This window comes from Caenorhabditis elegans, chromosome V (assembly GCF_000002985.6).
Source record: "Caenorhabditis elegans chromosome V".
NCBI lineage: Eukaryota > Metazoa > Nematoda > Chromadorea > Rhabditida > Rhabditidae > Caenorhabditis > Caenorhabditis elegans.
Genome location: NC_003283.11, coordinates 10,145,386 through 10,157,841, shown reverse-complemented (window position 1 = coordinate 10,157,841; position 12,456 = coordinate 10,145,386). Strand labels below are relative to the sequence as shown.

The following is a 12,456-nucleotide window of genomic DNA, read 5'->3' as shown; positions in this document are numbered from 1 at the left end:
AAAACAAAATTAATTTTATCGTTTCATAAATTTTAAAAAAAAAGTTATCCGCTTTTATGATTTTTCAGCGATTGCTTGTGCTATACTATCCTCCCCATTAGTAAAAAACTTGACCAAGAAAAAAAACTTTAACAGAGTTTGCACTGTCGCATAAAATCATGTTTTATTTTTTACTATTAAAAATTAATATTTAAAATGTGAGGTTATAATACATAAGTTCCAAAAACTAGAAATATTACTGAAACAAATTCTGAAGCAACATAGAACGTTGCAAAAATTCGTTTGAAAATGTTTTTTCTTTGCAGAAAAAAATGTCCAATCGTAAAAAGTACGAACAAACTCTTGGTAATTTCATACAAAAAATGAGTGCAAACAGTGTGCGAATGATGGAGAAAAAGGCAAAACTTTTAATCCTTAAAGTGACTTCCTTCCTCTCTGAACCCTTTTTTGTCGCTTTGAATAAAATGTTCAAACATTAAATGGATACTTATTCGGATGAAATGAGTGCTAAAGGGGAAAATATCTGCAATCTACACAAAACAGATACGGGCTTCTCATTAAGTTCACATCACTCAATTTATCCACTTATTTTATTTATTTCTCAAAGACTAAGAGTAAACCAAAAATAACTCAGTGTTTGAAAGTGCAGAATGGAAAAATGAAAGCCCAAGAGAAAAAACACCCGTTAATCCAGAAGATTACATTTTCATTCGTTTCCTTAACAAGTGTTTTACACTTAAAAAAGGAAAAATTCCTCTTATTTAAATGTGGGCTACGGCCTGTGGGGAAATGATTAAAACAACGTTTTTTTAACCTTGATTCAAAAAGCGGTGAAAACAGAGTTTGCACTGTCGCATGTTCGAACCCTTGTAAGATTGTAATATGAATATTTTAAACATAATTAAAATATAATAATGGGAGAAACTTTTTTTGTTCGACGACTTTCAAAAAATTTACGAAAGAGTTTTCACCTTTTTTTTTAGAAAATTGCCAAAAAAAATTTGTACGTTTTATTATGATTTTTTGTCATTTTAGAACCACAGGAATGGTTTTTAATAATTTCTCCACATGATGTAGTGTTATTCGGCTATTAAACTACATAACTCTAATTAATTATTCCCTGTTACGAAAATCTGAATAACATTTCTCAAAATGTGGGAAACCCTCAGAAAATATGAAAAACAAACAAAATACCTAAAAACAAACAGAAAACATTCATTGTTTCTTGCTTAAATAATGTATTCTCATTTCATAAACACATTTTGAGGATTCTTTTTTTTTCTAAATAGCTACATGAATTTTCATTGAATTTTTACAAATCTTACAAGTTACTAGATGACGAGTGCAAACTCAGGCTTTCTTTGAAACTTGTGTTTCTAAATTTCCTAAAAATCAGTTTCACAAAATCAAGAACAACAAACGTTTATTTTTCCAAATATTGCAAAATGAATTTTTAATTGTTAATTTATTGAAGCCATCGTCGATTTTCTTCTCTGAATTTTAGACGTTTTTGATACCGAAACCATTGTGCTTGATGCTTCAAATGCAGGCGTATTTGTTTTGTTTTTGCATCCAAAAAGACTTTTGATGACTTCCCGATACTCGGAACTAAAATAAGAACATCATAATTATAAGCTGCTTTTACCTACTTTATCGCATAAAATATGAATGCATTTGAAGCCGCTGCAAAATTTACTGTAATTCCAGCATACATTTGCATTAATTGAGCAGTGAATGCAACAGAAGTTATTTCATAAGATAATGTATTTGTTAGAGTTGTCGTTACCCAACCGAATAAAACAAAACCAACAGTTACCAATATTGAACGGAAAACACTTTTGAATCTGGCACCTGAATATGAACAATTTATTGATAAAAATCAAACTAAACACAGATAACATATTTTTGTAAAAGTGAAAAAAACGTACATAAATTGAGTTGAATTTGTTTTGAGGTTTGAGTTTTTCCAATATTTTACACAGTTTCTAATTTCCAAAAACCATTTTGTTAAATTTGAAATCTTACTTGCTTGATTCGATTTCAAAAGAAAATAAACAATCCCGTACACGATAACTACCAAAAAATAAATCAAGGCGCTTGAATAAGTGAAAAACTGAAAGGAAGTTCCCATTAATGCAAGGGGTACTGCACATGCGACTTGTCTGAAAATAAAAATATTCAACTTAAATGTGACTGGTAACTGACAGTTTCTCATCAACTATTTTATTTGCGAATCCGTAATAGAGAAGAATAGCCGTGTACGCGATTGGAAATACAAGTTGGCCAAGAATATAATGCTTGGGTTCTTGTTGGAACAGTCGATACTTTGTTGGAAATTTCACAGCAATCAGTCTATCAACCCCCATTGCCAAGATCAACGGACCAGAAGCCCCAACACCAGACAATGGAATTGTCAACATGTAGAAACACTGTGCTTGTGAACTTGTCACTGTAAATGTTTTGTTTTAGAAAAAATAATAAATTATTTATTTCAAATAAAACTAACTGTTTCCAAAAAGATGCACGCAGTACACAAACTGAGCACAAAGATGTAATAAATCACAAATACATGTTAGACTAATGAGGATATGACATGGAGAACGAAGGCGTCTGAAATTTTTTAACTTGGTTCTTGGTTCTCAAATTCAATATCAATTTAACTTTTTTTTCATTTACTTTGTTCTGAAAAAACAGATGAGCATGATTCCATTCCCAATAACTCCTATGGTGGAGTTGATAAAAAAGAAAAAGGCAAGAGGCAAAATTAATGGATGAATATGCGAAAACATCACAAATTTATAAAAAGGAGTATTTTTGAAGGAGAAATTATTCAATATGAAGTATGACCATTGAAGGTGGATTTGATGAAGAAGGCGGTACTAACATTAGAATAGAGAAAACTTTTTGAGTTGATCGAAAGACTCAAAAGTTGAATATACATGTGACAGGCGTGGGAACAACTGATCTCCAAATTTTGAAAGAATTTTTGTTCGATCTCTAAAAAAATTATTTGCAAAAAATTGATTTTATTTATCGAAAAAGTGTTCTGTTCAAGAAATCAAAGTATGCATATTGGAAATTAACATCAATTAGTGATTGGAACGACGGATCTGGATGACCTGAAAAAATAAATTGTTTCACAGCAAGATGAAATAATGACTAACATGATTGTAGATCGTCTCTTTTGCAAATTTGGATCAGTTTTAACAGTTACCATGGTACTAGATGCTTCGAATGCAGGGGTATTTACTTTGCTCTTGCATCCAAATAATGATTTAATTACTTCACGATATTCTGAGCTGAAAGCATTTAATTTGATGCGTCGCTTCTTTGATGCGTGAAAAGTATTATCAAGGAGTATGCAATCTCCATCCAACGTGTCGTACTTGCTCTTACGACAAAACTAACTATAAATCAGTTACCTTAAACGCGAATCACGGGAACCTTCGGAGAACACAGGCAGATTATTTTTTTCATGCGTGAATGATTTTAAAGTCAAGTGGTTTTGAAAACTACTGTATCAAAATCCATTGAAATTTGTGGTTATTTTTGGTTATTCCCAGAAAATTATTATTATTAAAATTTTTGAACAAGAAGTTGCTGTTGAACATTTTCCCAAGGCACCGAATTCTGGGAAAATTGAGTCAAGTCAGTTGACAATGTTTGCACAGTTTGAACTTAGAAGTCACCGCGGTTTTTCAAAATTCTCTTAATATACTTTCTAATCATTAAAAAAGTTTGCGCATGATGTTGAATGAATAATTAGCGGATTGGTTCTTAAACTCAGCAGAACTTTGCCGTCTAGTCTTATTTATTCCCGGGTGGATTGAAGGACATTGCACTGGATTGTCACGTGGTTCGATTGACTCTGACGTTTGTTTCAGATAGTTCAATCCAAAAATAAAAGTGTGCATAATGTGGTTAAACTTTCCAAAATGACATCGCATAATTACACGTTTGTATAGTATTCAATCTAGTCGTGAGATTTGTCTGTTACTCACTTGATGCCATAAAAAACAAAAACATTTGAAGCTGCAGCTGCATTGACTGTTATTCCGGCATACATTTGGATGAGTTGAGCAGTATATGGACTGTCAGAAATCGAATATGACAGTGTGTTTGCAGTTGTAGTAGAGACCCATCCAAACATCACAAGACCTACAGTAACTGCTAGAGAACGAAAAACACTTTTGAATCTTGCACCTAAACACTAATGTGTATTTATAGATACAAAAATGTTTAACTTACTAGCTTTATTGCTTTTTAAAAGGATATAAACAGACAAGTATACAATGAACACAGCCACGTAAATAATACCACTGGAATATGTGAACATTTGAAATGCTGTTCCATTGAGAGCCAAAGGATTAGCACATATTATTTGGCTAAACGTGTTGGAATTGAGTCTAATTTTTTTTCGGAAAAAATTACTTTTTAAAATTTGTATCTCGAACAAGAAACCCATAAAGAAGGAATATCCCAGCATAAGAAATTGGAAACATCAGCTGAGCACAAATATAAAGTGTCGGTTCATCTTGAATGTAACGGTACCTGGAGTTAAACACATTATGAGAATTTTTCAACGTCTTTTCCACCTTGTGGGGAATTTCACAGCAATCAATCTATCAATGCCCATCGACAAAATAAGTGGACCTCCAGACGTGAGTCCGATGAGTGGAACCGTTAACATGTAGAAACATTGCGCTTGGGTTGATGTTACTGAAATATTTTTAATCAAAACATATTACTCCTTCTCTAACTGTTTTTATCATCTTAAGATTTAAATGATTTGACTATAAAAAACTGTCCAAAATTTGTTTATTTAGGGAAACATGGAAAACAAAATGACGGTGTACATCAAAATACGATTTTTCAGAGGCAAATTAGATTACTCTGTGACCCCCTATTCTTTCTGTAAAAGTTATGCGGACAAATTATTTAGTAACTAACAAGTATCAGAGCACACAGTTGCATCAATCAAAATGCACACGGTAACTTACAATTTCCGAAAAGGTGTACACAAAATGGAAATTGTCCACTGATATGAATAGCATCAGCTACACAAGTGACAGTTATCAAAATGTAACATGGGGAGCGAAATCGTCTGAAAATTATGAATAGCTCTACAACCTTCAGGATCTCTTACTTTGTTCGGAAAGAACACAGAAGCATCACAAAATTGCCGGCAATCCCAATAACTGAACAGAAGAAAAAGAAAAATCCAAGAGGAAGAATCTCCTTCGAAACGTAGTCAAACATTTTGGACTTCAGCAAATGTTTTAGTGAGGTCTAGGTTGAGTTAGATGTAGTCATAAAGGATATTCTCACGATCTCTTCGATGTCCCCTGGTACGCCTACCACATGAGGATGATTATGACACAGCTCTTGGTGAGTTCAAAAATCAAAGCTCTTTAGATAGTGAGCATACAGATATCGTTTAATATTTTGCACCTTTAGCAATAAATCATTCAACTTTTTTCCCTACTCATTGGCCAGTTATAAAGTTTGTGACAAGTAGTCAACGTACATGTTAGTAATAAATATCAAATTGAATTTTTTTTCAATTTGATTATCAAAAGTCATTGAATTGGCAGACCAAATAACCAATTTATTGAAACGACAAATGTGAAAAATATATGCATAAGGATACATTTGAAAAATATTAGAAGTGAAAGAAATGCATTATACAACTGTCATTCGTCGAGCTGCTGCTGTTAAAGAAGATTTTTGGAACATGATTGATGGTTGAGATGTTGAACGAGCTGGGGCAACTTTTGTAACTGTTTGGGTACTTGATGGTTCGAAGATCATTACACCTTTCAAGCTTATTCCGAACATTGTTTTTATCACGGATCGGTACTCGGAACTGAAATATGCGTTTTTAATTGTTGTTTACTAAACAAAAAATTTTCAATCGATAAACTATTCCAATGAAATTTTTACATTCTCTAGAAAACTAGTAAACCTTTCTAAAAGTGTATTCTTTACAAGATAAAAACCAACTAAATCAACTCAATTATTTGTTTTAAAACTTACTTGATTGCATAAAACACAAAAACATTAGACGCGGCAGCAAAATTGACAGTAATTCCAGCATACATTTGAATGAGTTGAATCGTAAAAAGGTCACTCGTAACAACAAACGCTAAAGTGTTAGCTGTTGTAGTGGTCACCCAACCCAGTAGTACAAATCCAACGGTAACCAATATCGATCGGAAGACATTTTTGAATCTAGCACCTTCAATTGATTACTTTTATAATTTTATTTTCATTTAAATTACTTACTGGCTTTGTTGGATTTTAACATGAGGTAAACAGCGGAGTATACAAGCACTACAGCAACATAGATAACAGCACTGGAATATGTGAACATTTGAAATGAAGATCCATTCAGGGACAGCGGGTTTGAACACACGAGTTGGCTAAACGTTTGATGTTAAGAACACAATATTACCGTTTTTCCCATCAGAAACAACACTTCTACTTTCTAGAAAGAAAAAATTCATAGTACTCACTTTTTAACATTTGTATCTCGAACAATGAACCCATACACCAAGAAAAACACGCTGTATAATAAAGGAAACGCCAATTGACCAAGTACATAAAATTTTGGCTCTTCTTGGTAATAACGATATCTGAATGCATGTATTAGAAATGAAAAATTATTTTCAAGAAATTACTTCGTTGGAAACTTAACAGCTATGAATCTATCAATCCCCATGCTTAAAATTAATGGTCCACCAGTAGTGAAACCAACGATGGGAATTGTAAGAATATAGAAGCATTGAGCTTGTGAGGAAGTTACTGAAAAATTGATTTTAAAAAAATCGGAGTAGTATTGAAACGTACAATTTCCAAAAAGATGTACACAAAAAGGGAATTGACCACAAACATGAAGCAAATCTGCGATGCATGTTGCACAAATGAGAAGATGGCACGGTGAACGGAAGCGTCTTGAATTTAATTTATATTTATGTTATTATTCAAAAAAAAACTAACTTTGTTCTAATAGTACAAATAACCATAATAACATTTCCAATAACTCCAATCACAGAACAGAAGAAGAAAAAGAAACCGAGTGGGAGAATAAGTGGGTCAATATAATCAAACATTTTGAGCAGAAATGAAACAGTTTGAGAAGATCGAAAAGATTTTTATAGAATGTAGTTTATAGCTCAAATCAACATCAGCAACACTATCAGCCATCCCAAATATTCACATGGGAAAACGCGAATGAGAAAGGGCGGAGCTCACATGGTTACACAAAGATGAAGTGGTCAAAGCAAAATTAGATCAAACAAGTGTCATTCTTCTGGGATTTGTGGAAGATAATTTAGATGATGAGACAAACTTGGGCATTGATAATATAGAAACAGACTTTGATCGTTTTGAATTATGAACCACTTCTTGAGATGTAGATGTCTCGGTGTGAATTGCTCCGATTTTCTTGGATTGTCCAAATAAGGCACGGATAGCTTCACGATATTCGGAACTGAAATTTTTATTTTTAGACTTAAAGACTGAAAAATGACAATACATTTTTTAATACATTAGGTCTTAAGAATTATAATTTTTGTAAACTTAGTAAAGTTGCAAAATTCTAAAAACAAACTGAAAAAATTCAAAACATTTTTGTCTTTGCCGGTCAGTCAACTTTTCTTTTGCCAAAATAGTATTTAAAAAGAATAACTTAGAAACTATACTTGAAAAAAACTAGCAACAATATCTACTTACTTTATTGAATAGAAAACGAATACGTTCGATGCGGCTGCAAAGTTGACAGTAATTCCTGCATAAGTTTGAATCAAATGAGCTATATCAACATTGTCTGTAACAGAATAAGAAGCTGCGTTTGCAATAGTTGTAGTTGCCCATCCAAACAGGACGAAACTTACAGTTACTAGGATTGAGCGAAATACAGCTTTGAAGCGAGAGCCTAGAAGATACATAAAATGTTATGAAAACGCAGTGGTCATACTTGTTTTGTTAAACTTTAGAAGAACGTAGACTTTTATGTAGACAAAAAGTATTCCAAAATAAATAAATGCGCATGTATAATTATACCATTGAAAAGAAGGGCCATTAAGCGCAAGCGGGTTTGCACATGTTATTTGCCTGAATAAATCACGTAAGAAACAACTTGCTGTATCATTTCTAAGCTCCAGATCTCAGGAAACCTTACATTGTTGAATCTCTTTCCAAAAATCCGAAGACAAGAAAAAATAGAGTGTAGAAAATGGGGAACACCAACTGTATTGAAAGATATTTTACAGAAGCCTGCTGATAATACCGATACGATGTTGGAAATTTGACAGCAATGAACCGATCAATTCCCATCGCTAGAATCAATGGACCACCTGCACAATATCCAACGATTGGAAGAATCAGAATAAAATAGCATTCTGATTGACTCGATGTGACTGGAAGTTTGAAAAAAAGTTAGAATATATTCAATTCAACCAACTTCCTGTGAAATATTCAATGAGGAATGGAAATTGCCCACTAATATGAAATGCATCAATTAGGCATGTTAGTGATATTAAAAAATAACAAGGAGAATGAAGTCTTCTGAAAATTAAATTATTTTATAGTGCCGGTATTTAATATGCCCAGTAATTATTAAATTCCACACTTACTTTGTAACAGAGCAGCATATTATCATAATTAAATTTCCAATCACTCCAATAGTTGAACAAAAAATAAAGAAGATCGCAAGTGGAAGTAAATTAAGATCCAAATGATCGAACATTTTAATAGAATCAATGAATGAAACAAGGAACAGAATACAGAAATCTGAAAACTTTTCCGTTTTTTCACAGGATTGTGTCGTGCAAAATGCAACTTTTTCTACCAAAAGAGAAGATCAGAGTACGTGAGTTTATTCATAAAATCCAATCATTGGACCAACTAGGGAAAGTGAACCCTGCAGACAAACATTCAATAACAAAATCAAATAATTATTTACGTAACATAACGATCAAAAGTTTCTCCTCGAATTCGAATTTTCCAGACTTTGAAACACAGAAATCACGAATAGTACGTTCATCACATTTTGGGGTGTTCTTGACGGCTGGGAAGCAACCGGAATACAAAATATTCTCCCATTGAACCTTGTCGACAGAAATTGGAACGGCTGCAGAGAAGCATGTAGAATTGAGTTGAGCCTGAAATTGGTTTTTTTTTTTGGAATACTTTCCCAAATTCCTATTAAAAAAAAAGGTTCAACTGGGAATTCATGACAGCTGACTGAGAGTTAATTAACAATTTCTGGCAAAGGTTTATGCTGACTAATATTATTAAATTATTTTTGACTTTTTGATTTTTAATGAAATTTTGGTTACATTCAAGCATATTTAGAAATCATACAATGTTGGTTTATTGATGATTATGATCTGAAATGGACTGGCATAGGTTTTGACGGAAGTGTTTTAAAATCAAATTTCCTCGTAATTCCTGGAATTTTATATTCTTACTGACTAAGTACTCCATCTGTGTTTTAATTGAGATCACGAGATGCTTCAAAAACATTTCGATCATACTCAGTAATCTAGTCTGATGACTGATCTTCCCATGATCCGTGGGAATCCAAGTCTAAGTAGTCAAAAAAGTCAGCTGAATAATCACTTACGGCGTTTGCTGATGCAAGCAATTCCTCTTTAGTAGCTGCAAGTTTTCTCCAAAGCATGAGACATATATCGGGAACTGGCAATGGTGGATTCTTGGGGCGAGAAAAGAGAACTATTTGACCTCCATCTAAAAGTTAATAACAATTTTCTTCAAGTATCGTCCGAATTCGATCAACCTTTAAGAAGAGTTTTCAGCTTTTTGAACAATCCATCAATATCTCCAATATCGTGTGAAATCTCGTTGAAAATAATGAGATCAAAGGGACCACTCTGAAAATAAATTGTATTTTAGGCGGAAGTTTTTATTTTTGAGAAAGATATAAGTAGAACTAGTTCGGCAACAAGTTGTTCGGAGGCGTGAGAAACTCTGTAGCATGAACTCGTGAATAATATTTTTTAATTGTTCAACACTTACAAAATGATCAGACGGATTCGTTGAAAGTAATTTCTAAAATCTACAAAGGGAGAGGAATAATTGTTGACTTTCGAAAATACCAACTTCTTTTTTAATATGTAGAACTCTAACACATCATTGTTTCAATGATTGATTCGTGAATTGTAATAAAAATTAAAGATTAATATAAAAATTAATAAAAAAAACACATGAATTTTTTAAAAAAGAAATTGCTATAATTTTTTTTAAATTTTTCCAAGGATAGGTGGCACAAAATATTTCTTGGATTGACAATACCTTTAGAAATTTATTACTAAACATATGTTGAAATACATAAGTATTTACACAAAACTGTTTTTTTTAATGAACGGTATCTTTAATTGCTGTTATCAATTCATTCACAGTTTTAAACATTCTATCATTTTTGAAAAACATCTAAAACTTTCGATCAATCGTTTTGTAGATAATAGAGTTTTTCAAAAGTTTTTGACAATTGTAAACAATGTTTGTCAACTTTAAGATATATTTTGAAGTAGTGTCAAAAGCCAACGGAGTACGTAATTCAAGTGATTTTTGGTCAAACGTCTCTGTCTCCTTTACCCCGGTATCTTCTAATTTAACGAGTGTTTCATGCGGGCTTTTTTCATCTTCAACTCTAGACCGTGTAATTCAATCCGCCATCTTATTCGTCGCCTCAAAAAACGAAAAGGCTCTGAGTAAACTTCAAAAATCTTCTGATCGAAGGTTCACGACACAATTATCTTGTCACCACGGGTCTTTTTCGCTGTTTTGGCGGCTCCAGAGAAGAAAAAATGAGCATGTGTTGTTACATAACAGATGGCAACTCACACATCTGCACGCACACACTTACACCAATCAACCCAGATCTTTCGATATTCTATCAATTATTTGATAGGTCACATTAACTTGATTTTTATGTGATTGGTTCTTTGAGATTCAATAACTAAAAAGAACGCTTCCGAACACACCTGGGCGATTGAATCGGCATTTCTCAGGATGCTCCCTTTGTGATATTGGACATTGACAGGAAAATCGAAAGTTGGTCTTACACTCGATGTCATAATTGTTAGCCTGAAAACAAACCTATATTCTAATTCCATTCTTTTATTGCCCATGCTTACTTGTTGGTTGGGTGATTTTCAGCCAAAGTCAAAGCAAATAAACAAGCTTCCTCTGAGACGTCCAAGATTGAAAGACCATCGGATTTTCCCATCTGAAAAAGTAGACTTATTTTTGGGTTAAAAATTTACGTGTGTTAGAAATTGCATTTGAACCATTTTATTCGAGAATAAAACTTTGTAAAACTTTTAGTTCTATCTAGGCCCCAAAGCACTAGTGGCTCTAGACGCCAAGGCATCGAAGATCCAATAGAAACCTGTGACTTCTAGCGAAAAATTACTATTTTATGATTACTTCTTTTTGTGAGTATTTCATAAAAGTAACAAAAAATACTATACATAATACCTTTAAAAATCTATTGTATAAAGAAAAAATTAAAGTCTAAAAAAACCGTGACATGGTATGTTTATTTGGATAATACGTTGTAAGATTTAGTATCAAGTTTAAAATCAAACTTACTTTATCCATAATCAACTTCCAGAAATCTCCGTGATGCTGAACTTCAAATTTCTTGATAGCTTCATACTGTTCTTTTCCAAACTTTACTCTCTGTAACAATTGCATATTTTTACAATTACGGAATCAGATTTGTGTAATTCTTGTGTATTCACTATATAAGTTTAGATAAAAGTATTTGAAAATTGAAAAAAAAACTGACCACCATCTTGAAGCGTTGATTGTTGTACACCTGGACAAACGGCGAGAAATATCTTCTTCTCTAGGCTCTGGTGGAAAGAAATGAGGAAACAACACAAGTGGGGGAGTGAAAATGAGGATGAGAAGAAGCGGAAAAGATGGATGAGCAACAAGTGGAGTAGCGCGGCGAAAGAAGTTTGCACACTGTTAAATTTCGATCTGGGAAACGACTTTCTGGTGAACACGTGTAGGTGGTGACAGCGTGTTGTGGGAAATCAATGATCTTGAGATTTATTGGTTAAATATCGGAATTATGAATATCTTGAAAAGTAATTAAAGACATTTAGAATTCAGTAGGAGTTTTAAAAAAATTATTCAAACTTTGAATCAAACAGTTTTTCTTGAATCAGCTGGACAAAATATGGGAAGATTTGTGCCTTCGAGATTTTTTACTCCGAGCTCTCTTTAAACCCCATCAATATGACTTTTTTGTGTATACTGGGAATCCTTTGCAGATCAATCGCTGAAAAAAGTGGTTACATGCGTTTGAAAATTTCAATTTGTCAATCTGAAAAAATGTGTTATTTAATAATTGTTTTCATAATTGCCAAATGTGCTATGTTATAGCGACTATACAAGTTTAAAAATTGATGCATCGTC

The 12,456-nt window shown here is 32.8% G+C and overlaps 5 protein-coding genes across 6 annotated transcripts; all 5 read right to left on the bottom strand.

The window, feature by feature from the left end:
* Positions 1-1,460: 1,460 nt before the first annotated feature.
* Positions 1,461-2,844, bottom strand: srsx-29 (G-protein coupled receptors family 1 profile domain-containing protein; the record flags this gene model as incomplete). Its single annotated transcript, NM_073210.3, has 6 exons — positions 2,677-2,844; positions 2,507-2,610; positions 2,206-2,449; positions 2,026-2,162; positions 1,650-1,851; positions 1,461-1,608 (listed from the first exon to the last, which is right to left on the bottom strand). The coding sequence occupies exons 1-6, from the start codon at positions 2,787-2,789 to the stop codon at positions 1,461-1,463; spliced, it is 948 nt and encodes a 315-aa protein (NP_505611.2). The 5' UTR covers positions 2,790-2,844.
* A 165-nt stretch (positions 2,845-3,009) lies between these two features.
* srsx-28 (G-protein coupled receptors family 1 profile domain-containing protein) lies at positions 3,010-5,264 on the bottom strand. The gene is made up of 8 exons (NM_001322584.2): positions 5,147-5,264; positions 5,001-5,104; positions 4,596-4,719; positions 4,432-4,551; positions 4,249-4,385; positions 4,002-4,203; positions 3,165-3,299; positions 3,010-3,119 (listed from the first exon to the last, which is right to left on the bottom strand). Exons 1-8 carry the CDS (start codon positions 5,257-5,259, stop codon positions 3,086-3,088), a joined length of 969 nt encoding a protein of 322 aa, NP_001309452.1. The 5' UTR covers positions 5,260-5,264; the 3' UTR covers positions 3,010-3,085.
* Positions 5,265-5,593: 329 nt separating this feature from the next.
* On the bottom strand, positions 5,594-7,814 carry srsx-27 (G-protein coupled receptors family 1 profile domain-containing protein). The gene is made up of 8 exons (NM_073208.5): positions 7,735-7,814; positions 7,000-7,492; positions 6,850-6,953; positions 6,681-6,804; positions 6,516-6,635; positions 6,286-6,422; positions 6,037-6,238; positions 5,594-5,866 (listed from the first exon to the last, which is right to left on the bottom strand). The coding sequence occupies exons 2-8, from the start codon at positions 7,110-7,112 to the stop codon at positions 5,683-5,685; spliced, it is 984 nt and encodes a 327-aa protein (NP_505609.2). The 5' UTR covers positions 7,113-7,492; positions 7,735-7,814; the 3' UTR covers positions 5,594-5,682.
* srsx-26 (G-protein coupled receptors family 1 profile domain-containing protein) lies at positions 6,951-9,190 on the bottom strand. Its single transcript, NM_001383379.1, has 8 exons — positions 8,854-9,190; positions 8,637-8,795; positions 8,465-8,568; positions 8,183-8,420; positions 7,979-8,115; positions 7,896-7,936; positions 7,735-7,828; positions 6,951-7,492 (listed from the first exon to the last, which is right to left on the bottom strand). Exons 2-7 carry the CDS (start codon positions 8,747-8,749, stop codon positions 7,814-7,816), a joined length of 648 nt encoding a protein of 215 aa, NP_001369977.1. The 5' UTR covers positions 8,750-8,795; positions 8,854-9,190; the 3' UTR covers positions 6,951-7,492; positions 7,735-7,813.
* Positions 8,865-11,889, bottom strand: C51E3.9 (Methyltransf_11 domain-containing protein; the record flags this gene model as incomplete). Of its 2 annotated transcripts, NM_001269258.3 has the most annotated exons (7): positions 8,865-9,164; positions 9,629-9,753; positions 9,803-9,896; positions 11,010-11,112; positions 11,163-11,254; positions 11,620-11,709; positions 11,819-11,889. In NM_001269258.3, the coding sequence occupies 7 exons, from the start codon at positions 11,822-11,824 to the stop codon at positions 8,958-8,960; spliced, it is 717 nt and encodes a 238-aa protein (NP_001256187.1). The 2 variants fall into 2 exon arrangements, with proteins under 2 accessions (NP_001256187.1, NP_001256188.1); NM_001269259.3 differs by lacking the exon at positions 11,819-11,889 and having other exon boundaries at positions 8,958-9,164; positions 11,620-11,628.
* Between the last annotated feature and the right edge of the window lie 567 nt (positions 11,890-12,456).